This window comes from Xiphophorus couchianus, chromosome 3, assembly GCF_001444195.1.
Source record: "Xiphophorus couchianus chromosome 3, X_couchianus-1.0, whole genome shotgun sequence".
NCBI classification, from domain to species: Eukaryota; Metazoa; Chordata; class Actinopteri; order Cyprinodontiformes; family Poeciliidae; genus Xiphophorus; species Xiphophorus couchianus.
The window spans coordinates 23,573,521-23,600,548 of record NC_040230.1 but is presented as its reverse complement, the minus strand read 5'-3'; the positions used below and the strand labels follow the sequence as shown (position 1 = coordinate 23,600,548).

General features: G+C 42.0%; 3 protein-coding genes across 3 annotated transcripts; 2 read left to right on the top strand and 1 right to left on the bottom strand.

The window, feature by feature from the left end:
• Window positions 1-706: 706 nt before the first annotated feature.
• On the top strand, window positions 707-20,423 carry rspo3 (R-spondin 3). Its single transcript, XM_028012684.1, has 6 exons — window positions 707-1,701; window positions 8,019-8,213; window positions 8,986-9,129; window positions 9,227-9,373; window positions 10,711-10,896; window positions 17,049-20,423. Exons 1-6 carry the CDS (start codon window positions 1,602-1,604, stop codon window positions 17,258-17,260), a joined length of 984 nt encoding a protein of 327 aa, XP_027868485.1. The 5' UTR covers window positions 707-1,601; the 3' UTR covers window positions 17,261-20,423.
• On the bottom strand, window positions 20,274-21,799 carry mdh2 (malate dehydrogenase 2, NAD (mitochondrial)). Its single transcript, XM_028012683.1, has one exon. It carries the CDS (start codon window positions 21,659-21,661, stop codon window positions 20,648-20,650), a length of 1,014 nt encoding a protein of 337 aa, XP_027868484.1. The 5' UTR covers window positions 21,662-21,799; the 3' UTR covers window positions 20,274-20,647.
• Window positions 21,800-22,371: 572 nt separating this feature from the next.
• Window positions 22,372-27,028, top strand: LOC114141954 (E3 ubiquitin-protein ligase rnf146-like). The gene is made up of 3 exons (XM_028012900.1): window positions 22,372-22,541; window positions 23,186-23,243; window positions 24,695-27,028. Exon 3 carries the CDS (start codon window positions 24,707-24,709, stop codon window positions 25,865-25,867), a length of 1,161 nt encoding a protein of 386 aa, XP_027868701.1. The 5' UTR covers window positions 22,372-22,541; window positions 23,186-23,243; window positions 24,695-24,706; the 3' UTR covers window positions 25,868-27,028.

Genomic DNA, 27,028 nt, shown 5'->3' with positions numbered 1-27,028 from the left:
ACACACACACACACACCCACACACACACACACACACACGTAAGTCCCTCTGATTTTGTTTCAGCAAAAGAAAAGAAAAATCTAAATTAAAAGCAAAACTTTACAGAATTCAATAGCTACCAACATTTTTAGTTCGTCAAGTGTTTAACACCAAACTGGAAGCTGCGAATCACATACCAACTTTAGCTTCAGGGGGCAGGTGCTGGGGGTGCAGACTCCGCGTTGACCGGATGTGCAGCTGACAACTTTTTTCTTTTCTTTTTTTTTTCACACGCGCTCCTAATGGTGATGTGCACTGTCCATATAAACCGCTCACAGCATCAATTCGTCATTCAGTTAAAAGGAATAATCAGACAGTTTTGATTCCTTTACTTTTTTTTCTCTTTTCTTTTGTCTGTGGTAAAATGTTGTGTTAGTATCGGTCTGAGCTGCTCTTGGTTTAAAGACAGAACAACATAAATAGTTCAATAATCCAAGCAATCGTTTCCACATTCAGACTGCGGATGAGCACCACCAGAGGAACAAACTCAAAGGAGGAATAAGAGAAAGCACAGCGGGCATCTGAATCCGTTCAGTGCGTCTCCCTCTCTCTCTCTCTGACGCGGGGGGCATGCCCTCTAAATAAACTTTAGAGCTCATAGAGAGAGGAGAGAGAGAGACAAGAGAAAGAGAGAGAGAGAGAGAGAGAGAGAGAGAGAGAGAGAGAGAGTGAGCAGAAGGCTGAAGTCATCAAGGGAGTGAATGGGTCCTGCACGCAAAGCAGAAACGCGCTGAAACTGCGGAGATTTACTTTGGTTCACACACGGTGAAGCAGCAGCAGGAGGAGGTGTCGGCTTTACAAGAACTGCGAAACTCTCTGCTGGGAGATCAGTTTTAATGACTCCTCATACTGATTGAGATTGATTTAAATTTTTTTGTCTGAGTTTTTTTGTTTGTCTGTTTTACTTTATTTATTTTTCTTGCGCCTGTGAGTGCTCCAGGTGATGCTGAGCTGAATAAGCGCGCCTGACGCAGTAAACGTAGCCACACACTCAGGGACGCACGGCGCATCTCTCCACCAGATGAGAGGAGAGGGTTCCCTACTTTTGAGTTCGGACGAATGGATTTAACTTTTCAGGCTTCTTCGGTGTTCCACTAAAGCCTTCCTAGCATATCTATTCACCTCTTTTTTCATGTTTTTTTTTTTTTTTAAACTCACATGCTGATGTTTAATTCTGTTTCTGCGTATATGCGCAACAAATGAAATTGGAGTTTGCTCCTTTTAGCGCGTTTTCTTTCTCTCTTTTCGTTTTTTAAAGGAAATGTTTCCCATCTCTGAACGGATAACGGACCTCTAACGAGGACTTGTTTTCTCGGCACATATGTGGACCCTATCCAGGATGTTACAGTCTAAACGGCCCAGGCATCATTGGGCCAGGGTACGCTACAGCCACCACATAACACCCCACAACTTGGCTGTGTCCTGCTGCGTTTAGGAGTTTTCCGAGCGTCAACCTCTTTAGGCGGAGGAAAACATTTACACAACAAATAAAAGAAGAAGAAACGCCAACTTGTTTTGGTGAACATTGACATTGGCTTTAGGAGTCTCACCTCTGGGCTACTATGCAATTACAACTGATCTCCTTTGTTCTGATAATCTGGAACTGCATGGATTACTCTGGTTGTCAGCCGCACAGCACCTCCAGGCACCGGCAGCACAAAGGTGAGTAGATCGGCGTGATGTCTGACGTTAAGGTCAAAATATGGTTGGAAGAAATAAAAAAAAAAAAATTTCTATTAATTCCTTTATGGAATGCTGTTCAAATTCTTCCTTTTTTTTCGTCCGTGTTTTTAACTTAGAAATCTATGGTAACCTTTTCCGCATCATCACTTAACTTTTTGTAAATTTAACCAACATTCATTATTTATTTTTTTTTCTTCGTACCTTCTCCAGGTCCAGATGACTAGCGCTTATTATTTCGGTTTGTGTGGTTTTTACACTTGTAACTCATTCAACAATATTTTTTTCCCGCTTAATATAGCCGCCGATGTAACAGACAGGACTGGATAAGCTTGAGACGTGTCTGAAATGCACCGTCTTGTCTTCTTTCTTTTGTGTTTTATGCAATATTAACAATGAAATCTGCAGCGTTTCCGTCTGGAGACTGTTTTCTGTTTTGCACAACTTTCTGCGTTACATCATCTTTGTTTTCTTGTGATTGAACTTAATTGGGTTGATTTAACGAGTGTGGAGCCACTTGCAGTCCAGCAGCTGCCGCTCTGAGCTGGAGCTCCAGCTTCCTGCGTCGCTCTCTAGCGGTGAGCGCAGCAAATTTCAGGCAAAAAAACTTTATCCAGTCCAGACACCACGAGTTGAATATCCCACTGTTCATCTCGTTATTCTAAATTGGGAGACATTTCTCCAGATGATGGCTGCAGTCATATAATCTGAACTCGTCTTGTGACTGTCAATGCAAAGCTGTCAGCAGGAGTGAGGAGATGTTCCATCCAGGCTCTGCTGGCATTTCTTCTCCCATCTATCTCCCAGAAGTCCAACATCATGTCTCATTTCTTGGGCTCTGACCAGGTCTCTCCTCTCTGAAATAAGTATGAAATAAAGCTTTTTTTTTTACTTTCTTTCTTTCTTTTCTATTCTGCCCACGCACTTTGCATCACTCAGGGTCTCCAGATGGGCTCTGTGACTGATTCTGCTTGAGGAGAGCAGTGATAACTGGAATATTCCACGTATCACTTGTCAGCATATCTGAAAGCTGTCTGTGATCTGCAGTGACAGAGCTTTGGAGTGATGTTTTTATCCATGCCACCTGGGGCGGAGAAGTTGATTTGACATTAAAGCTCTGATTTGGACAGCAGGGATAGTTCCTTATTTGAAATGTTTCTGTAATGACATCAGTGGAGTGCCAAAAGTGCACAACTAGCCATATCTCATTTCGTCTGTTCCCAATTATGCATGCCTTCTTATTTCTTGTCCATCAAAAACTGAAAAGTGTGGAGTGCATTTGTATTCCGCTCCCCTCACTCAAGAACCTTTTAGTTTTGCTCATTCTTATTTGCAACATAGCTCGAGCTCAGTCTAAATCTTTGGTGAACATTGGTTTTCGAATGCCATCTCACATTGCCAGTCACCCTTAGATTTGGACTTTGACTGAGCCGTTCTAACATGTGAATATGCTTCCATCTACTTTAGTCTCACGTCTTTCAGAGTCCACCATTTGTGTTCGTCCCGGATTAACCTGTATTTAGCTTCATGCATCTTCTCAACAGTTCTAGCTTCTTTTCACGTCCCTGCAGAAGAAAGGCATCTCCGCAGCATGATGCTTCCACCACCAAGTTTAAACACAGGGATTGTGGATGCAGGATGTTCTCATGTTCTCTGTATCCCTCATGGCTTACCGCAAACTTCCAACTGGACTTTTTATTTCTTTCTTCCAGCTGTGGCTTTTAACTTTTTGCTCTTTCATAAAAGCCCGATTTAAGAAGTCCACTACTGCCGGTCTCCATTAAGAAACCATGTAGTTAATAACTAACTACAATAAAAAAAAACAACTAAATCTTAGCAAGTATTTTTGGTCTAGTTCTGAGTGCAAAACTCTCAGTAAACTTAAAATAAGTCTATACTAACTTACAAGTAACTTTTTAGCATAATATAAAAGCTTGTTTTAAACCAATGGTTTCTTAATGTTGATGAAAAAGTATCAATCACTTTTTCATCAAAGAGAAATGATTATTTCACTTATAACAAGGCAATTAAGTTCTGGAACTAGCACGTTTTATAAATACTACAGAAGAATTGACTTAAAACAAGTTCCCGTTGCTTGTAGAAAAATTTGTTATAAGTTATTTTTGTCTATTTCAAGAGTACTAAGATATTTAAACTAGAAACTAGACCAAAAATACTTGGTAAAAAGTTGTGTTTCTGAAGTGCAAAGATTGGAACATTGCTCAAATTGTGATTTTAATTTCTTTCTAAGCTTCTCCCTGCCCTGTCTGGTGTTCATGTTGCTGTTTGGTCACTGATGTTCTTCAATAAATGTTTCTACTGAGAATAAATTAAACACGGGGCCTGCTCTTCGGTGCACCATGTGAAGCTCTATCAGTAAAATCCAAATGAAAATGATTACTGACTGAAACTGTACAAACATTTAAAAAAAAGTTCCAGGTGCATAAACCGTGTTGCGTGTGCAAATATGCGGCGTTCTTTGTACTCTTAGAAGTTTCAGGACCCCTAGCTGTTTATTTCCTCTACCCAGCACTAAGACCTCCCTCTGAACAGGGTTGGCAGGATGCAAACAGGAAGGTCATCTAGACAAAACCTTGGTTTATGATAGTTTTCCTCAAGAACAGACTATGCTGGCGGCATTCTGTGCAGAAGACAAATCTTAAGGCACCCGTCAGGCGACCGCTGTCCAACACAAATAAACGAAGTGTGCTTTCAGTCTGAACCCATTCAGCTGCCTTTCAAAGCATCCCTTGGTCCATGTGACTCTGCTTCGTAGATGAGAGAGCAACATCACCTTCATTCTTACATAGAGTAGAGTGCAGTCACCTAACCTTTCCATGGTCCAATAAATAGTTAATTTAACATCTCCACAAACTCCCTTCAAAGATGCAGATATCCTACACTTTTAGGGAGGTTGGAGCGATTGCTTTGGGGAATGAGTACAGACCAGGAGGGACAAAAAGGGGGATAGGACTCAAAGAAGAGTCAATGACCTCTCAGTTAACAGAGCAGGATTGCCAAGCAGTAGACAGAACCCAAGCCACAAACTTCCGGTGTGCAATGATGATGATGATGCCTACAAAAACTATTTTAATTCTGGGCGTAAGCAGTGTGTGTGTGTGTGTGTGGGACGGGGGGGGGGGTATCTGTGTGTGTCATTGGTGATGTTTGCATGATACAATGTAGAAGAGAGTTTTTTCACTCATGTGAAAAAACTCATTTTTGTGACACGTTTGGACACTTAAAATGAACTATAGCAATGCAGAATAACCCAAGTAGGATGAATAAACCATAACAAGACTGAAGAAAAAACAAATCAAAAACTTTTTGTGATATCTTTTTTCCAAAATATGTATTTCTGATGAGGACTAATTGGAAGTCAAACATCTGGACATCAGATGTTGCCACAAACAAAGTAGAGGTGTAAGTGTGATGGTTTGGGGATGTTTTGCTGCAGCAGGACCTGGACCGTTTGCCGTCACATAGTCCACCATGAATTTTATCACATTAGCGCATGGTTTTATAAAATGTGGGAACCATGTGTAAAAAAAATAAAAACTGACCCAAATTAAGAAATAGTAGAGCTGGACTGAATCGAAATCAAGACCTCAATCTCATTGAGGTGCAAACTTCAGACCTGTTATCGCTGCAATAAGTGTCTCATTGAAGTTATTTCAGACATTTACAAATCCTAAATTTTTTGGGGGATCTTAAAGTTATTCCTAAGATAGAAAAACATGTTTTGTGAATAAAAGGAGGTTCATTGTTGTTGTTGAAATGTGGTTAGATCACTTTATCTTCCAGATATGAATAAAATATAAGATTAAACATCAATATGTGAACAATCCTAGATAAATAGGTTTACATGTTTCATATAATGCCCCTCTAACACAATTGCTTAAGTGTTTCTTCTGTCATTTCATAATTCAAACAAAGATGAAAACCTGCTCATTTCCCATGTATTCATCTTCCTTGGTGCGCTACAGAGATGCAGGCAGACTAGTTGAGGTCTAGCCTGGCTGAATTCCTGTCTCTGAGCAGCTTAGCAGGAATGCAAGTCAGCCAGTGGACGGCTCTTGTAAAGACAGACAAGATATTTCAAACAAAGTTTCTATGATCTATGATGAACTGGCAGCTAAGGCCTGAATTGAGAAATACACAAAGTTTATAAGGCATTTCCATGTGATGCTAGGATGACGGAGGAAAACCAAACCCTAATCCTAACCCTACCATGATGCACTGCTGTACCTTATAAACATCCTTAGGGATGGGGATGGAGAATTACCTCAACTAGGTCAAGTAACATGAAATGGGAGAAGTATTTTTTGCAGTTCTAGCACATAATATGATGCTGCAGGTGGCTCTGATTGGACGCATCTGTAGATGCAAATATTAAAGGAAAGGCTGAGATTTGTTTTTTGGATTTGGCTTGAGCTTACTTTTGAGGGACTCATGTGCAGATTCATCATGGCGTGAAGTGAAAGTACAGTAGGAAGCTTCTCGGGAATGGCCCACATACCAAAATACTCCAAGAGCACCTGGATGATGAGTCCAGGAGGTCGCAACAGAATCCAGAACAACATTAAAACAACTTCAGACCTCACATATATCAGATAGTGTCAGTGTTCATCATATTACAGTGACAGACTGACTGAGGAAAATTAACATTTTTGAGAGAGGTTATAGGCGAAAAAACCGCTGACCATAACGAAGGTAAAAGGCCCATCTCACATTTACCTAAAACATCTTGATTGTCCCATAGGACTTTTAGGAAAATAGCCCTTATGAGATGAGAAGGGATGAGGGTTTGTGTGTCCCTCTGTGTTTCCTTTGACTCTTTCTGTGGCATCAAATCAAAGGATGGATATGACATAAAGGTTCAATTGTTTTAAAATCATAACATTTTTTGATCTTGGTATACCTTATTGACACCAATAAAAGGCTTTCCTATCTAATATGAAAAAGATCTGTGGACTTCCTTTTACTCCGTAATTTATCTGAACCTGGCTTAGTTATTTTGACATCTAAGGTTTGGGATGTTCCTTGAGGTAAAGAGAAAACAACAGAGGAAACCATTACTGTAATGCTAGCTACTGCTGAAATGCTGCATTATGCACGGCGTGACCTGCATGATCGATGTACTCAGCCTGATTTTATGACATAACTTGTAGCACCTACACTGATCTGTTCGACGCAAGGTTGAAATTTTAAGACAGAGGTCTAAAAGCTGCTGTCGACGTGAATAAACTATTATGTCCAATTGTTGATGTAAGAGTTCGAGGTGTGCATGACTGCGTAAATAACACCCATAGTGAAGTGTTTGACATTCAGCTTTTTTTGCTAATTATTGTTCATTCTTCTGATGTTTATGTTGAAAACAACAGATAAAGCTCGATTCATGAGTCCTTGTTACAGACTTAAGAGATGCAGATGTTGAAGAAACTGCATGTTTTTAGTGGTGGCTCTAACAAAGTAGGGGAGTTGTGGTTTTAACTTCAGCTTCTCCCTAACACATATCGATGTGCCACTGAGCAAGGCACTTAGCCCTAATTTTGCTTACTGCTCAGCTGATCAATGTATGAGAGTATGAACACTGTGGCTTTGTGAATCAAACTCTGTTGCAGGGTTGATTTGACTGGTCAGTATGATTAGAAAATCCATAGTAAGGTTCAGTCCATTTATTCTATTTGTTTACTAAAGGCAGCTGTCCAACAAATAATCCACCAATATGTCTTTATTTTGTTATATAGGTTTGATGCAGTGTTTAAGGCTGAAATGCAGAGGGGTCTCATGTGCACAGTAGTGTCATTTCGGAAAGACTTGAATATATTTTTTGAAACATAGCTTAGAAATGCCATATATACATTAAACAAATGAGTTTATGCAGATGTTCTGTTTGCGATGTTTTACTCAGCTCGGTATGTCAAATGCTTAAAGTGTCTACAGCTAATAGCTGTGATGCCTGATTATGTTCTGATTAAGTTAACTATCATCACTGTAATTTTTTGTCTGGTTAGGGGCGTTCAAAGACCATTTATTTTTTTATTTCAGTTTTGACTAAAACTATTTGATGTTTGACAAAATCAGGACTTACCCTGTCATGCATTTTTCAATAGGCCAGCATCAACTGCATCTGAAAGTGTGAGACTGAATTATGACACATTTTGCCTGTCATAGAACTTGTAAAACCAATCAACAAGTTGCCATGTGGCTGGTCTAACCCCGGGAGCTGCACTTTTCTCAGATATAATCTTAGTGTTTCATTTATCATGATGAAAGTTGTCTGTTTCTGTCTACAGTAATGACTGGTGGCAGCTCGGGGTGCCAGCAGAGTGGCTGCCTGACCTGCTCGGACTACAATGGCTGTCTGTCCTGCAAGCCTCGTCTCTTCATGCATTTGGAGAGGATCGGGATGAAACAGATCGGGGTGTGCATGACTTCCTGTCCTGCTGGCTTTTACGGCACCCGGTCCCCTGAGAGAAACACGTGTACGAGTGAGTAAAAAGCTAGCAACAAATTGAGAGAAACACAATGGAGTGCTTTAGCTGAAGTCTAAACCCAACTTTGACTGAATGATAATATTGTGCTGGATTTTCTTTTATGTTTTTTATGTAAAAGGGATAGTATAATCATTAAACAAACCCCAAGCTTTTTTCTTTTTTTTTTACATTTTGTCACATTAGATATTGAACATTATGATGATTAATAAAAAAGACTTTCATGTTTCTAAGTGTAAATACAATACCTTACTATCAAATTTACATACTCAAATACATGTAAATACACCACTTATTCGGTGACTGTGAGTCTGAAAAGGAGTATGATGAAGTTTGCTGAAATTTTATAGTTTGCATTTTTATTCAGCTCTGTTTACTCTAAGTAAATCCAGTGCAACCAATTGCCATCAGGTGTCCAATAACTGGTAAACTAATACTTCACATGATCGTGACCACATCACTCTATATTTGGTAGTGATGTGAGGAAATGTTCAAGTACTACGAACACTTCTGTAGGCATTTCAGATTTGAGTTACACCAGTGGCATTCGCTCTAATTTACTTCTAAGACTACTCCAACATGGCAATATGAAGAAATGTACTGAGAAAACTTGCTTCCTTGCTACAGCCAGCCATCAACCTACGAAACATCAACCTACCTACATCAACCTACGAAACATCAACCTACCTACATCAACCTACGAAACATCAACTTACCTACGGATGTTTTAATAATCATTGATGGTGTTTTGTTTTGTTTTTTTCATCAGAGTGCAAGTCAGAGTGTGACTCGTGCTTTAACAAGAACTTCTGCACGCGCTGCCGAATGGGGTTTTACCTTCACCTGGGCAAGTGCCTGGACAGCTGCCCTGTAGGCATGGTCCACAGTGACGCACAGAGGGAGTGCGTTCTCAGTGAGTGTCTCATTTTTTACTTTTTTCAAGGCTTCTGGGAAAATTAGTGGGAATTTCTTGAGGTTTGCTGAGCTCAGTGGTGTGACTGTGCCTGCAGGATGTTCTGCGGAGTGTGAATCGTGTGTGAACAGTGACACATGCAACCGGTGCCGGCCTGGCCTTTATCAGCTGAATGGAAGGTGCCACCATATCTGTCCTGATGACTATGAGCCCAATGACAAACTAATGGAGTGCACACCACAAGGTAAATCCGGAGTGAGAGGGTTAGCGCATCTGCACGAATAACAGTCCAAAACTGTCTTCAATAACTGGGCAATATAAAAGGAACATAAACGATGGGCTGAATTTACAAATTTGTAAAGTATATGTATGCTTAGTGACAGTAACTAAACACAGATTTACTTTATGTCACCCCATCTCCATAAAGTAGCATTAACAAATATTAAGTTTGCTTCCTTTCCTCTTTTTATACATTAATCTGTGAAGATTTTGTAATTTCAAGTAAAAAATTAAATCAAAAAGATAGCAAATACCAAGAGCAAGTCAAAATCCCTAAAGGCCAAAGCATACCTTATGGAGATTCTTTCCAAGTATTTGGTCTGTAATTTGCATCAAATAAGATTTTTTTTGTGTTTTCATCCACAATTATGTTTAACTACAAAACATAAACCACAGTGAATTGGAATTTGGGTTAAGAAAAGGTTAATTTCTCGGCCCAAAAGAACCAAAACAGCAAAACAGCTAAATGTAAGCAGGTATTAAATATACTTTTCAGATTTTACAGGCTTCAGACTGATCCAACATTAAGCCCCAATTTTTTTGATAGTGTTTCCTGTTGGTGTTACCGTATGTTATATTCAAATCTTAAATGTCGAGTTTTCATCAACTTTAAGTGGAAAATTATCATAATCATCAGAAATAAAGGTTTGAAAATATCAGTCAAATTAATGAACTTTTTACTGAAACAAATATAATTGTTAATTTATTGAGATGCACCTGCGTCTTTTATTGAGACTGGGCATAAACAACCACAATAATAGTGCCTGATTGGGAAACATAATACATGGTTTTCAACATATTTGCCACCTTTACTCAGATACTTCTAAAAAAAAGTATATGCACTGATTACCTAGGTTCTAATTAAGTTCTAACTAATAATTTCAGTCTAGTCGTATGTGTATAAATGCACTAAGACATGGTTGTCAACCTAAACTGACAAGCTAAGCAAGGAGAGGTAACTGTGGAGGGGCGGTATAGATCTACCGCTCAGGTAGGAGAATATGTCATCGGGGGGCTTGTGTTGTGTACTACATAAATCTGGCCTTTATGAAAGAATGGAGAAAGTACAGCCATTGTTGGAAGACATAACGTTCCATATGCATCCAGGGTAATGCTGAAAGAAAGCTGAATGGAGTGGCTTAGATCAAAGAATAGTGAATTGCCAGTGCCAATGCCAAATCTCCTTAAAGCACATTCAATATGTGAAAATGTTTTAGATGAATGAATATACTTTGTGCTTAAGAAACGGAGACCAACTTAGTCCTCACTGTCACCTCTCCCTTTCCGCGTTTCCTCTGTTAGTGCACTGTGAGGTGGGCGAGTGGAGTGAGTGGAGCCCCTGCTCTCGGTCGGGCAGAACCTGCGGCTTCAGACGGGGCCAGGAGACCCGCACAAGGCAGGTCCTGCAGTATCCATCTCCGTTTGGCAATCCCTGCCCAGAGATCTCTGAGGTCAAAGAGTGTCTGGTCAAGAAAAAGAGATGTCCAGGTAAATAAAACCTCCTCGCTGTTTCTCTCTCCTCATTAAAGAACCCTTCGGGCCAATGTGACGCTAAAAGCTGTACGTATCGATTAAAGCCACCAATCCAGCCAGTGGTAATGGCTCCCAATCCTTCAGGTTCACTGCCAATGCTGTGTTTGGAATACATGGCTCAGTTTCAGCTCTATGCATTCCAGTTTGTCTGCTTCAGTTTGTACAACCAGAATAAGCCTGTCTTCCGCTCAGGACTCTGACTGTTTACTCAGACCACTGTCATTGTGGCTGCAGTCAGAACAGCGGGGGGAGCACAAACGAGGGGTGCCCATTGCAGGATGTTGCAATATTCACCTTGTATAGTTTGTGGGGGGTTTTTTCCCCTCCAGGCCCCACTTTAGGTTTGAAACAGTGAAAGTCTCTCTCTGTGCTCTCAGTAAACAGGGAATAGCGTGATGATTTCTTATGAACAGTGTGAAAACTGCTTTCAGACAAGGCTTGTCTTTTTGAAATCTGCAGCCTGCGGCACTTTTACAACCACTTGAACGTTTTTGGGGGGTGGGGAGTTTGGTGCAATTGTGGGTACCGAGGTGGTCGGTTGTTGGCTACGGCTCGTTGTGGGTTTTTTTTCTCTGGGGGTTCTGCAGTTTTACATGACAAATTGCAGTCAGGGTAGGAGGCTGAGATCCAGTCCCTTGGGGCCTCGCACTTACAGAGCAAACACTGTGCTTGTGCTTGTATGGGTGTGTGTTGGGGTGTGCGTGTGTGTGTGTGTGTGTGATGCGGCAAAAAGCAGTTGGCTCTGGAGCAGAGACAGCGAGCTCAACATCAACATCCTCCTCTTGGGAGGCACGAGGCGACCAGGGGATCAGTATTGGGTTATCCCCACAGCTGCTAATACACACACAATAATTTGCTCCATACACCCCTACACACACACACAATAGCAGGATATATATGCCCAGCTAAAGCTAGGCTGTGTGTGCTTTAAACAGGCCAGACAACTGCACACGCTTCTAGACGCTCAAATTCCAGCGCTCTAGAGCTGATACGAGTTGGACTGGGAAATGTAACCTCAGTCTCGCATTTAATCACTGTCTGTCAGCATCTCAATGCACATCCCTTCACACACATGACCTTCATGCAGACACACGCCGAGGAAAGCCATCAGCTTTGCAGTGGCACGTTGATTCACTCAGACCGAGACCTGGGACTTTAATTTGGATTTGACTGAAACTGATGCAACCAGAGTGAGACGGAGAGAGCAGACCGCGCTTATCAGTGCTACCCTCATGATTACTCAGTTGCCTGATCTCCAAGAGACTCCACAGTGAATGGAGGCTAATTATCTGCCTTGGTGCATCCTCTCCTCGGTGTTTACGTTCTGCACACGCTAAGGGGTCAGTGGCCTGACCTCAGAGAGCCCCAGTAATCCTCCAGCAGCCCTCCAACACTGACACATCCTTCTTCCCTTCTTCCTCTTTTTGTGCTTTCTCCTTTAGCTTCTATATTCCTCCCCCCCCTTCCCACAGCCTGCGTCTCCTTTTCCTCTTCCTGTAGTTGGCAAATGTTTTTTTTTCACATCTTCTTCTCCTTTTTTATGCATTTTTTATTCCTATTACTTCTTTAGAGGTGCACCAATCAGGCTTTCCCTAGTGATACCAACTTCAAGTTTTCTTTGACACCTTATTTTACAATTCTGTACATTCTTTTTTGTTTCACAAGAAGAAAATAAATGTACCGCTGGTCCCTTGATGGAGTTTGTGGTTTTGAAACCAACAGAAAAGGGGGAATTCAATTATTAGACATTTCCGCATCAAAGCACTAGAAGTGAGCAGACTGATCCAAAATATTGATAATATTTCTTTTGTTCTTCTATTGTTTCTGTTTATTGTGTTTTGTTATAAAGTATTTTGTAGCCATCTATTAAACTTTATCTAAAATCTGTCTCAGATATTATCAAAATAATTCCAAAGAAAAAAAACACAAAAACTCTTAAAAGTTAGTATCTTGATGATATGTCATACTTGAGCATATTGGTATTGGTATTGATATTGGGATTGGGATTAGTATTGGTGATACTGTTTCTGTATTTACTTTGCATACCTCTTGCTGAGTGATATGCGGTTTGAGAAAGTTGAGAATGAACTCATGAAACAATCTGAAAAATCAGACATCTGTAGTATTTCATTAATCTTTATATAAACTGCTGAGTATCTCATTTTGCATAGTTAATCAACAGCTATAATAAGGATCCTCTCAAGCCTCCTGCTGACATCCCACAGGCCTTTATGTGCAGATCTGTCAGCTCTGACATCCAGTTGAGCTTCATCACAATCCACTGAATATGAATACACATACCCACACATCCTCTTTTGTCTTCCCTCAAATGATTTCTGACTAATTTCTCCTTCAGTGGTACTAAGCTTCACCTTCCAGGTCTCTGTAGCCAGATGGACCATTTGTCTGTCTACAGGGCTCAACACATGCAGAAAAAGACACACTGAGAAACATATAGCTATACAAGCTACCGCCAGTCATCCACTCAGCATGTATGTATGTATATGTCTGAGTGAGTGAGCATTACTCACACCACAACCCCCACGGTGACATCCTGGCAGCCATGCAGCAGGCATTCCACTTATGGGACAGCCCAAGGCCTTTAATCCCGGTCTGTCTCCCGCCAAAAGCTCCCCCACCGACTGAACGGCTGCCACAGAGGATGTAACAACATAAAACCCACAGTGTCTCTTTAAATATCCATCTGAACATTCTCTGTCTGTCAGCGACACACAACATGATGGTTTTTCAGTTATTACCTCCCTGAGTGTTTCTTTTCACTGCAGCTTTTCTTTGTGTCTTTGTGTTTGATTTCTACAAGCTGCTGTTACAGACAAACTTATGTGGGGAAACAAGAAAATAAAATGCAACATGTTCTTGCAACTGGTATTCATCATTTCTGAGAGAACCACAGCACTGGCTTGTTCTGTGTGAGCACACTGTCCCACACACTGTTTTACTTCTTACTTCAAAACTTTGGACCAATCAGGGGTTTTTTTTCAGACATCTCTTGTTATCCCCTACCTGGTATGACCAGTACAACTCCTTCCTGATTTAAGTACTATTTATCTAACAGGAAGCAGTTTGTTACATTTGATAACACTCCGAATACAGCTTCTGTCAAACTAGGGGTACCTAAAGACTCTGTTATCAGACCCTTCCCTTTTCATTATCAACATTGTCCATCTTGACCAAAACATATCTGACCATAGCCTAAAACCATCCTATCCTGATCACTCAAAAATCTGCCTCAGGAATAAATTCAATCCTAAACACTTATCAACTGTGTTGTCAAAAAAAACTGTGGATGTCTACAAATAAAATTTAGGAGCAGACATTTCACTTGGAATTTTGCCATTTTCTTTGCATATCGATTTTTTCACGTCAATAAAAAAATGGATTGTGGATTTATTCCTCCCAAGGTGTTTCCAGGTCAGAAGAGACTTATAGACCCTCCAGCAAATTCTGTCCCACTGTCTTCTCCGAGTGCTACTTGCACGGAAAACCTCCAAAGATCATATCCTTGAACCAAACCAATTCCTTCCAGTGCTGAGAAGCAGTGATTCCACCTCAAGCTGCTTACATTCGCTCTTCATCCAACCACCGTACTGAGGGCGTTCCTTTCAGCCTTTCAGCTCTTTCAGTTACAGTCCACATCTCATGACCTTATAGGTTAAGGGTCATTAGGTACAAACCAGTAAATTGACTAACTTTGGATCAGATCTTTTGTCACCACAACAGACCAGATCAGTGACCACATCTCGCAAGCTATCCTACTATTACGCATGACCAAGACAACTTGTTCACAACTTTTTGCACTAATGCAATGTACAGACGCTTTACAATGAAATCAGTCATTCCCATTCATGCACACATTCACAAGCTGGTGATGCAAGGTGGATGAAGTGTCTTGCTTCATCCGCAGAATCGAACTCCTTCCACCATTGCCACCTAATCATTAAGCAGACATAAGTCCTGTGAGACAGACATTGGTTCCAAGAAAATTAATTATCCCAAACTTCAACCTTCGAGCGAAAAATAAAGATTTTTTTTATTATTTTTGAACAAGCCGAGCTCTCTGTAACTTTAGGTTTTTGATAGCAACTCATAGCAAATGGAAATTTGAGAGTGTCTATGGTAAATGTTGTAAAACAACACAGGTGTCCCATTCACGGACCGTTATCCGCACGTCCACTCACAGTTTACGTTTAGCCTGTCGGAAACTGTTCCAGCAAACCAAATGCATGTTGGCTTGATAAACACTCTGCTAATCATCTCAACACTGGCATGGATTAGGTTTCTGCTCTGGTTCAACAAAAGCACTGGGGCTACAGTATGACTAATCCACTGAACTTGTAAATAGTTATAGTGTCAGGACAGAGAAAACAATGAGAGCGAAGGGGACTTCCTGTGTTTATAGAGGATGAGGGCATACCCTGGATGAGTCAGTGGACCAGATTACCCCGTCCATCCATCTATCCATCGGCTCATCCATCCATGAAACCGGCTCCCTTTGCTATCACTTCTGCTGTACTGAAAACAAGCCATCTGTTGCAGTCAACACTTGAACATTGTTGTGTCCCCGTTTCCATCTCAAGGCCTCTTTTCTCCTCAGAAAGTCTAGCAGGAAACGTTGCACACTAGTTAGGGAGACTCTTGTAACACCAGTGTAAAAGGCTTAAGTCGGACCTGGTTTCAGGTCCAACCAGAGACCTGCCTTGATTAATGCGTGTAGGGGGTGAGGCGGGATCCTAAAAAAAAGCTTGCAGACAGGAGAGACAGATCTCTCTTTTTCTCTCTCCCTGTGTCTGAGCCCACTGCCTACTTCAGCAGTTTCACAATCCCCAAACAGGCGGCCAACAGCAGGCCGTGCTGCTCCGTTCCACTCACACATGAGCGCCACCCGTACAACAACAGGAAAGGGCCTCCTCTGCTTTCACTCGTAGGTCCCGTCTCCAACCTCCCTGAGGGTATATCTTGTTATTATCATTAATAACCACGGCTCAGGCAGAGATAAAACCTTCAGCATTCCAAAAACTCCCACTTTTGTTTATGAGACAGTGTTGCAAGAACAGATAAAATTGGGGGTGATGGGTTGGAGGTTTGAGGGGGTGTTATTTAAAGGCTTTCTATTTTCGACAAAGGTCTGCTCATCACATGCAGAGTGCCACAATAGCTGACAGGCTGACAGCGGAGCAGCTACTTCTTGACAAAGACTGACACCTAGTGGTAAAAAAAATAAACAGTGATCCTGATTCGGAGTTAGGACTGGGTTTCAGTCTGTTTTTGTGGTTCCTGCAGTTACGGGAATTTTATTTAAGATTTATTAAATTCATATGACATGAAATATGACTTTATGTTCATATAAATTCATATTGGGATTTACAATTAAAATCAGATTTAAACAAATACTGTGTAAAAGATGAGATTTTTCACTTGCTGCCTAAGAATAAATATGACCAAATTTCTCCTGATTTATGTAATCAGAGATTAGCAGAGTTTCTTCTGTTTTATATATATATATATATATTTTGTTTTGTTTTTTGTTTTCTTTACATTCAGAAGTTGAAATACATTTTCTTAAGATTGTCTTTTAAACTTTATACGTTGGGCAAAACATGTTTGGTTTCCAAGATGTCCACAATAGTTTGCGGACCTTTGGGTCTGTTCCTCCAGGCAGAACTGGCCTAATTGAATCAGGTTTAACAGCCACATTGCTTACACAAATCTGGCCACAAATATCTAAGCTAAGAACTGTGTTGTGAATTTGGAAGAACCACTTGTGCCCAAATTCTAACTTCCTGTCTGATGTTTTGAGATGTTTATTCATCTGAAAGCAACAGAACCTGATTCTTCCTTAGCAGTATGGTGGCTGAACATTCCCATAGTGTTTACTCTTGGTTGCAATTACAGTGTATGTAAACGCTCTGGTTTTAACTGCGAGACATTTCCTTTTTATTCTTTAATAAGACCAAATTTATGCACTGAGGAATTTATGACTTTTATCCTGATAAAATTCCTATCAACAAATAACTTCAGTATGACTAGCAATGAACTCAACTGAACGACACTAATCGTCTCCCTTGTCAAATTTCCTCGGTTTTCAGGAACACGGAGGAAGTCCGACCGAAAAGAGAGGAGGAATCGCAACAACCGTAAGGACAAGGAGAGCCAGGAGGGACGGAGGGAGAGGAAGCGGGAGCGGGACAGGGATGCGGGTGAACGGGAAGACTCTGATAACAGGAACAAAACGGAGACCCGACACCGGAGAGGCCACGACTCACAGACAATCTCTCCTGAAGACGGCCTCGTGCAATAAAGCTGGGGACAGAGGACGACCGACCCCAACCCCTCTGGTTGTCTCCCCTTCCTTCCTGCTCCATGACATCCCAACCCTTCCTTCCCCCTGCCCCCACCCACTATCTCTCCCCTTTTTGACCCCGCCTTACAGGGGTGTTGCTGCTACTTGTATGGTTTCAACAGACCTTATTACATCAGCGTTATTCATGGACTGTAATAAGCCCTTTTGATCTCAAAAACTGCATCACCGTTCAAAGTGTCTCACGTGAAAGCTTTACGGAGACACTGCTGTCTGGAAACTGGGAACACTCTGCGACTGCAGAGGACTGTCAGACAAACTGACTAAGATGGAGACATATGTGCTTGTTCATACGGTTATTTAATGGAGCTTTGGTACAACGATGTGTATCTTTGGTTCCAAATGTAGATTGATTTTACAGCGTCACAGTGCTTTGCAAAAGCATTTACATCCACTGAACTTTTTTTTTTTTATTATTGCTTTACAGCCATAAACTTCAATGTATTTTACAGAGATTTTATGTACCAGAACAACAGAAAGTGGTTCAAATTGTGAAATGAAAAGAAAATCTATAATTTTATCTTTTTTCTACAAATAAAAATTTGAATAGTGCGACTTGCATTCAACCCCTTTAATCTAATATGTGTGACATCAGTCGCATATATTAGAAATCAGTCACATATTTGTGACTGATGTGACACATCAGTCTCCAATTGTTGCTTTGTCCATAAGCAACAATACATTTCTTTGGACAAGATATTGTCCAAAACAATGTATTACTTTCAGATGTCACCTGATTTGTAAATAAACTCAAGGTTTTCATAACTTAATCTGATTATAACACAGGAATAGGTTATAATAAAGTTTGTTAGAGAACATTAGTGAACAAAGAGCACAGCAAGCAGGTCAGGAATAAAGTCGTAGAGGCTTTTAAAGGAGTGTTAGGTTACAAAAACAGTAAACCAAGCTTTAAAAATCACATGACATGCTGTTTAGTTTGCCATCATAAAATTAGAAGTATAGCACCACTGCAAATCTACCAAGATATGGGTGTCCATGTTAACTGATAGGACACCCATATCTTGGGTGTCCTATCAGAAAAGGAGAACATAAATCTAAGACGCAGTCAAGAGGACAAAGGTAAATCCAAAAATGTATCTTAATGGATGAGTGTCAAGAAGAAAACACTTGTTGAAGCAAAGCAATGAGGAGTCCTGTTTACCACAAACCTTTAGCCATGTTAGGTACAGAACACATCTGTGGTAAAAGGTGCTCTGGTTGGATGTGACCAAAGTTAAACATTTTTAGCACATTACCTTTTACTTCACAACTATTCACCACTTGTTGGGCTGTCCCTTAAAATCCAAATGAAATATCTGGACGTTTGTGCTGGTGACTCGGCAAAATGTAAAAAAAAAAGTTCAAAGTGCGTAAATACTTCTGCAAGAGACTGTGTGTAGAACAGTTTATTATTATTGTTGTACTTGTTGTGTAGATCTATCTGGTGCAAATTTTGTAAAGAACAAAAATATGAGTATTAGCTCTTGCCAGCTTCATACTGACACATGTAGGGAAAGCTGAGTGCCGTGTCCAAAACTGAAATATGTACATCTGGGATGAAAACAAAGTTTATCCAAAGAAGTGCTAAAGCTTCTGGAGCACTTTTTTTTTTCTCCCCTCCTTTTGTGTAAATAGATTCTGTGCTCCAAATAAAGCTCATCAACCAGAACAAAAAAAACAAACTGTATGTAAAATAAAGCTGTAATGGTTTCTATTTGTGCGTGTTGTTTGTCCAGCTCCATAAACCCTGATTAGTTCTTAGCTGATTAGCAACAATGTTAATCACCTAAGAACTGCTGGGACAGTCCAGAGTTAGCTTGTTGAGAAACTGGAAACAAACATGGTTCTGTGTTATCTAGCGGTGTCATAAAGTGGTTGATAGCCTGCCATGTTTAATAATCAACTAGTGTAAATTCCAAGAAATAATTTATGATTAGTCATTGTAAATTTCAGCAGCTTTAGATATTAAAAGTTAAATGTGTAAATTGTTGATTCATTGAGTGGTTGAGCAAAAGAGAGTGAGCACATATCATAAAACTGTGGCTCCTAAAGCTGTTCAGTTTCTGATTTGTGACCATGACCTCTGGTTGAGAATTTGTTTCCACTATGGTGGAGTGAAATAATGTAAAAATATGATACATTTGCCAGATCTTTTTTTAGGTACTGTTTGTATACGTCTTCATGTGATCAATGCAGATGTGATTTATAATTATTTAGCTGAATTTCCAAAAAACTCTAGTTCATATCTTGCTGATTTGGGACCCCAGTTTTGGCTACCACCCTCAGTGCTGGATTTAAAAGAAAATGAGCCCAGTTTTTGGTACCCCATCTATACCAGTCTATGTATGCAACAGATTGAAAGGTACACATTGACTTAGTGGTTTTCATGCCTTTTATAACAGTAAACCTTCTCGTGAATTCATCTTTGTTTTTGTACTTTCTTAAAATGTCTTCATAACCTGGCATGCTGCAGGGCATAGCAGATATCCCATAAAAGTAGGCTATTAGATGTTCTGACTTTGGGACGTTTTCTCCTTTTCTTCTCTGTTAATACTTTGAAAAAAGACCACAAAAACAAAACTTAACTGTTAAAGGAATTATTTCTAGAACCCATAAAAATAAAAAATGCAAAATGTTACAGTAGCCACCCCAGGCCTGTGTGTGGCGACAAAGCGCAGTCACTGACGCACATTAGGTTTGTGACAACATTCTCGAATCATTTCAAATGTTTTAATTCACTCATGATCAGATTATGTACATAAAAATCTCAGTGTTTTGAGCTTTTCAACCGTGTATAACACCTCTTTAGCAACACATTAGTTCTATGAATACATGTATTTTGGGTCCCCAGGTTTCTGCCCCTGGTAAGTCCTTGCTATAGTCCGGCCCTGCGTAAATTCCTTCTCACTTTTTTAAACCATTATTATGCAAGAAAGATAAAGGAAAGGAAGCATTTTAAAGCTAATCTGTTTATTGGTGGAGTGAATATTTTGCTCTTCAGTAATAACAACCGTTTTTGCATCAGTAGACATATGACAGCGTTCCCTCCTTCCTCACAGCAGAAAAGTCTATGCAAATACAGACTGCACTTAAATTAGCAACAGAAAAACAAATCACAGTACGGTAGAGAATGGGCACGAATTATACACACAGAAGAAAGCTGTGGTTGGTAAAGAGGAATAAAAGTCAAACAAAATAAAAGAAAAACACCCAACTGCCAACAGAAAAAGAGAGGAAACACTGATGGATCTTTAGTTAGTCTGATGCCTTGTAAGACCGAACAAATTATCCATCACAGCTGGTTGTCTTGACTCAACCGGCTCCTGATTACTTCATCTTGGCCACAAAGTCCTCGCCCTTCTTGATTGAAGCCTTCAGCTCCCCCATGGCGTCGGCCACCAGCTTCTCCTCAAACGCAGACAGCTTGCCCAGCCCCAGGTTCTTCTCGATGCCATTCTTGCCGAGCAGCAGCGGCGTGGAGAAGTACTTGCACTCCGTCTCCTCGGACCTGACGAAGGCGCACTCGACCACACCCTCCTTCCCGTTCATGGCGTCCAGGACAGAAAAGGTGAAGCGGGCACCTGCGTACGCCATGGACAGGGTGGCGGACCCCGCCCCCGCCTTGGCTTTCACCACCTCCGTACCGGCCTCCTGGATCCTCTCGGTCAGGGCGGTGAGCTGGTCGGAAGGAAACTCGACCTTAGGAGTGCACTGGGAGATCAGAGGGATAATGGTCTTCCCAGCGTGACCGCCAATCACCGGGACGTTGACCCGAGCCGGGTCCAAGCCTTTGAGCTCCGCCACAAACGTGTTGGCTCTGACAATGTCCAAGGTGGTGACCCCGAACACCCTGTTGGGGTTATACACTCCGTGCTTCTTCATCACCTCCGACGTAATGGGTATGGTGGAGTTCACGGGGTTGGCAATGATGCAGATCATGGCCTCGGGGCAGTGGCGTGCGCAAGCGTCCGCTAGGTTAGCTACGATGGTGGCGTTGGTGTTGAACAGGTCGTCCCGGGTCATACCGGGTTTCCTCGGCACGCCGGCGGGGATAACCACCACTTCGCAGCCCTTCAGAGCGGCGCCCAGCTGGTCGGGGCCTATGTAGCCGCTCACCTGGGCCCTGGTCTCGATGTGGCTGAGGTCAGCGGCCACCCCGGGCGTGTGGGCGATATCGAAGAGGGAGAGCTGGCTCACCAAGGGGCTGTTCTTCAGCAGCAGGGAGAGCGGCTGGCCTATGCCGCCAGAAGCGCCCAGCACCGCCACCTTGGCGTGGTTCTGCGAGGAGGTGGACAGGCTCCGAGCCAGGCCGACGGTGGGTCTCACTGCACGGGAAAACATCTTCCTTTCGGTTCTTCTTCGAGGTTAGTTTGGGGGAAATAAGAATAGTGGACGAGCCGCTCTCCTCTGTGACACCAACGTCCTCTAGCCACGAGCGAACAGGAACACTCCGGTTTCTTCTTCTCGTTGCTGTTAAGCGGCGGTCGGCGTCGACACTAATGGCGCACTACTGCCATCTACTGTTTGGGAGTGTAGATCAGATCGGTCACACAGTGCCCTGCAAAAGAATTTATAACGTTACTTTCCAAAAATGATGTCAATAAGGTAAAGAATGATTTGATATATAATATTAAAAAAATAGGATTTTGTCACTTTACAACCATATTCTTCAATAGGCTATAATTTATTGAGATTTCTGCGTGAGCTTAATACAAATTAATGCATGAATAGCTTTCTAAAAAAAATTGCATGTTAAAATCTGAAAATTGCAGCGAGCAAGCGTATCCTGTATTTAGAACCTATTTTGTTAAAATACCTAGTTTAATTGTCACAGAACCCAGAGCAATTCAACCTTATCTATTTGTTTTATTATTCAGAGTTATTTTTGTTTGTTTTTACAAAATATGTTCTATTTAATTTTGTTTTATTTTCCATTAACTTACCATTTTAAAAAACTGTATTTTTTATTTTAGTCTTTCCTTTAAAAAAAAAAAAAAGAACCCTCTGTTTCCATGCATCGTCTCGTGTGATTGGACCGTATGAATTGGACGTCCAGTGACGTAAGGTCGCTCTGCTACGTTGTCTCGATTATCTCAGCTTCCCTTTGAGAGGAAAACAAAGCCAGTCAACGTTGGAAGTCGATGTACTTGCGTCTCATACGGCTCTGATACGACGAGTTTCGACCGTGAAGAAGGCCAGTGGGAACAGTTTTAAAGACATGGTGGGTATTTAATCGTTGTGGTGTCTTGTGTTTTCCCCTCTCCTGTTTATATCGCCCTGCTGGAAGAAGGTAGCGCCCGTCAAATGAGATCCGTCTATTTACTGGAGGCTGACCACTTAGCCCAGATAGCTTTGGCTAGCTACGGCAGGTTTTTACTGATGTGAAGGCTTTTACCGCTCTTGAACTCTACATTGTGACCTCTGTTTAAACTTCTCGGGGTTAAACACAACAATGACACGGTGTTGCGCAGCTGTTATTTGTTGACTAAGCACCCTTTCTTTTCAAATTGCCCGCAATATAGTGTTACATGTGTATGTTACAACAAACTCTGTTATTATTTCAATCACATGGCCCTATCATAAGGACAGCTGAGATTAAGTTAGCAAAAAGTGGCACAGTCCCCTGATTGTCGCCAGTAAACAGAGCATCCCTTTGTTCCCGAACAGTACCTTCTCATGTTACACACAGCTCAGTGTGTTAACGTGAAGTTTTTCACTGTAAATGCAAGAATAAGAATCCACCTCTTTGCCTCGTAGGGTGAAAAACCCCCCCACAATATTGATATTATGTTCTAGTTTGTTCAAGTTTTATCTGACTGTTATGTTTTGTTTTTATTTATTTTTTTTGTTTGTTTGTTTCTCCAGTGGGTGGTTTGAAGGTTCAGAAGCTCTCCCGATGATTCATCTGCATTGACAACTTTAGGTAAGTGTTAAAAATCATGTGTGTGAAAGCGAGGCACATGTTACCGTAATCCTCGTGTTACATCACAACAAACACAAAAGGTGTTTTTGTGCTAGATCAGTGGAAAGTAGTATGAAATTGTGGAGTACATGGATTTCTTCTTCTGTAAGCAAATTTCCTTCAGAAGTCACCCAACTAGTTGTACAGTCCACAAATTCGGTCTTTGTACGTCTTATGTCTTACGACCATAAGATGTACAAGTTGCCACAAGCCATGTTGGCGATTTGGCAAACGTGTGGAATAAAGTGCTTTAGTCAGACTAGACCACGGTTCTAACTTTTTGACCTGCAGGCAAAAAAATTGTCGTTGGAGAACTGGCATTGGAAATTACCCTGAGCACACTGTCCCTGTAGTGATAGTAGGCTGTGGCAGCATCCTGTTTTGGAGACTTTTTGAGCCTAAATGCTCAGAAGTACTGCAAGAAACTCACTGCAACAGTTAAATGTTTCTGTGCTGTCCTCACAACATCTGGCTATGTGTAGCTAGACAGTCAGCGAACAGCTAATAACAGGTATCAACCCAAGCCTAGCTATTCTTAACTGAACATTTTTAATTAATGGATTTAGCTAGCTAATAAAAACATCTTAATGCTACACTAAAAACATTTTTGTAATTGAAATGTAACGGAAAGAAAACCAGCTAATACAGTTAACGCTAAACTCAAAGATTATGTGCTATTTTAAAAACCAACACGTCTGTCGTTCAAACGCCATAAATACTTACAAAGACGAAGGTTTTCCATGGATCAAAGCGCATGAAGTACATTCAGTGTTCATGTGTTCACTTTCTCCTAAGTTCTTGTTGACAAGGTTAGCGAAGAAGAATATGTCAAAGATAGTTTGCTCCTAAGAGTGCTCACTCTGATGAAAGTTCTTTTTTTCATTTATTTGTGCATTTTTATCTCCATGTGGTGCTGAAAAAGTTTGAAAAGCCCCTTTGGAAATGCTTGAAAAGTGCATTAATTTCACCATGAGAAAATGGTATGAACCCTGTTTGTGTGATTTAATGTTGGATTTAAACTTGGCCAATATTTCATGTTGAGAAAACACTATTATGTAATTGCGGTGTCTCCCTTTAATAGGAAATGCAATCAAAATTGCATATGACGAAGTTTGTTTGCATGATAAGTTATTAGACTGTAGTAACATCATCTTGTTGATCACGACTCGTGTGAAGAGAAAAAAGTTTCTTTTGCGGCTTTTTGAAATACACAAATTTTGATACAGCCAAAAATAATAATCAACCCATTGTAGTGCAAAAACATTTTATTGAAATTGGCGTGTTTCCATTTGGCAAATAATTTTTTCGTAATTCCAATTGGTGCAATTTTACTGTCAATGGAAATGCAGCTGCGGCAGTGTATGTAAACATCTGATTATTGTGGGGGAACTTAATCGTCTCCTGTTCTGCAGCGCTCGATAAGGATGGCTAGCTGTGGCGAGGTCGACCACTCCGTGAGCTCGCTCCCATCCAGTAAGAAGGGCAGTGGCGGTGGAGGTGGCGGCAGCGGGAGCGGCGCCGAATCGTCCTGCTCTGACTCCAACGGCTCGTCCCCCGCCCTGTCCGTGCCGGAGTGCGCCATCTGTCTGCAGAGCTGTGTCCACCCCGTCCAGCTGCCGTGCCATCACGTCTTCTGCTTCCTGTGTGTCAAGGGCGCTTCCTGGCAGAGCAAGCGCTGTGCCCTCTGCAGGCAGGAAGTGCCAGACGACTTCCTAGAAAGGCCCACGCTCCTCTCTCCGGAGGAGTTGAAGGCGTCGGCGGGCGGCCGCAGCGGGGCGGCGAGCGACCACGCCTGGTACTACGAGGGCCGCAACGGCTGGTGGCAGTACGACGAGAGGACGAGCCGGGAGCTGGAGGACGCCTTCTCCAAGGGGAAGAAGACGGCCGAGATGCTGATTGCTGGCTTCCTGTACGTCGCCGACCTGGAGAACATGGTGCAGTACCGGCGCAACGAGCACGGCCGCCGGCGCAAGATGAAAAGAGACGTTATTGATATTCCCAAGAAGGGCGTGGCCGGGCTGCGGTTGGACACCGATGCTGTCGCCGGGGCGCTGAGCTCGGCAGGTCGGGAGAACTCTGCAGATGGCGCCGACACCACGACAGCAGGCGCTCCGCCGCAGGCCGCTGGTGTCCCCGCCGCCACTCCGGCCCCCTCCGCTGCCGCCCGGCCCCCCATGTCTCTCGGGGACCAGCCAGGGCCCGGTACCAGCCCCTCGGTGGAGGACTCTCTCTCCCAGCTGCAGATCAGCCCCAGGTCGGCCCCGCCTCACGACCGGTTAGAGGGTGGGGAGGGGGAGGGGCAGGATGATGACCAGGAAGAGACGTCCCCCTCCAGGTCCTCAGACCCTCACACCTCCGTGGAGGAGTCCGCCTCCGGAGACTGGAGCGACGACGAAGAGGAGGAGGAAGAAGAGCGGGGAGACGGCGACCACGCGGAGCCTTGGGAGGACTGGCCGCGCAGACGGAGACCGCCCCCAGAGGACAGGGCACCACCCCGCGCCGCGTCGGCCTCTCCCCCTCCGTCCTCCCACAGCAGCGGGAGGTCCAGGATGCCAGACGGCCAGTGTACAGTGACTGAGGTGTGAATCCACTCAATTTAATTTATGCTACAGTTTGCTCAGATGCAGATCTGAGGTGGGAGAAGTGAGGCATGTCACGCTCACACACAAACGGCTCCGCCGTTCTTTTCTAGCGTTTTCTGTCTATTGGTTTTAATTTGTTTTCTCAGCGTCTTCATCAGTGCCGCCTGTCAGCCGCTCATGCCCTCAAACTGAGACAGAGACGACGTGGGTGGGATGTAAATGATCTTACAAGTTTATATTTAACACATCATCATCATGAGAATTTAAAGACTTCCTGTCAGTTGTTTGCGTTACTTTAATTTGATGCCTATAGATTGTGTTCTGTTTAGGTTTCAAAAAACGTTGAAGCTACACTGTGAACTTTACTCACAAACCCGTTTTGCCCAAATCTAAGCCTGATTTACATCTACTGTCCAGAACCCTGAAGGCTTCTGTGAGGCCGAGTCAGAGAGCGGTCATCTTCATAAATGGCTGCTTTGTGATCATCTTAATAACCGTTTGGCTGATGCAGAAATGTCACCTGACTCGACCTCCATTGCACTGAACTTGATCTACTTGATCCTAGTTTCTAACCCAATCAGCTGGTTTCTCTGGGCCGATAATTAAATAATTAACTGAGCTAATGTTCCCTTAAGGAGAAACCTCGCCTGGTTTTATGTACATTAAGATAGAAAACTAAAAAACAAACTCCCATCATGCTTCTAAAGCTGCTTTGATGTCTAAATTACTTGCTTAATATTTAACAATGCAGATTTAGGAGGCAGGTAAATGTGTGGCTGCCTTGCGATTTATTTTTATTTCCGATTAATTCATTGAAACCCAAACTTATCGTAAAGATTGATGTGTATTTGAAATGAATGTAAGCATTAGAAGTTGTGGTCATTTGTTTTATTGGTGCCCAGCCTTAAGGAATTGGCATTTTAATGTGAAATATTGGTGTTTGTTTTTGTATTTTTATTTTTTTTACTTTAAAGCAGCTCTGTTACTGTTTCCAACATCCCTGACTGATCAATTCTCAAGTGTGCCCAAAGTTTTGTGATTTGTCCTTTATTTAAAGAGAGTTGTATTTGAACACTACGGTCTGTTGAGAGGATGTGGAGAACTGATTGGTTTTTATTAGCTCTATTTCTTATGGTGGTTAAATGTATGTCAGAGGACATAAAA

Coding starts and splice junctions, on each gene's coding strand:
- LOC114141954 (XM_028012900.1), top strand. CDS start 24,707: ATGGCTAGCTGTGGCGAGGTCGACCACTCCGTGAGCTCGCTCCCATCC.
- rspo3 (XM_028012684.1), top strand. CDS start 1,602: ATGCAATTACAACTGATCTCCTTTGTTCTGATAATCTGGAACTGCATG. Junction 8,214..8,985: donor TGAGAGAAACACGTGTACGA/GTGAGTAAAAAG, acceptor TTTTTTCATCAG/AGTGCAAGTCAGAGTGTGAC. Junction 9,130..9,226: donor ACAGAGGGAGTGCGTTCTCA/GTGAGTGTCTCA, acceptor CTGTGCCTGCAG/GATGTTCTGCGGAGTGTGAA.
- mdh2 (XM_028012683.1), bottom strand. CDS start 21,661: ATGTTTTCCCGTGCAGTGAGACCCACCGTCGGCCTGGCTCGGAGCCTG.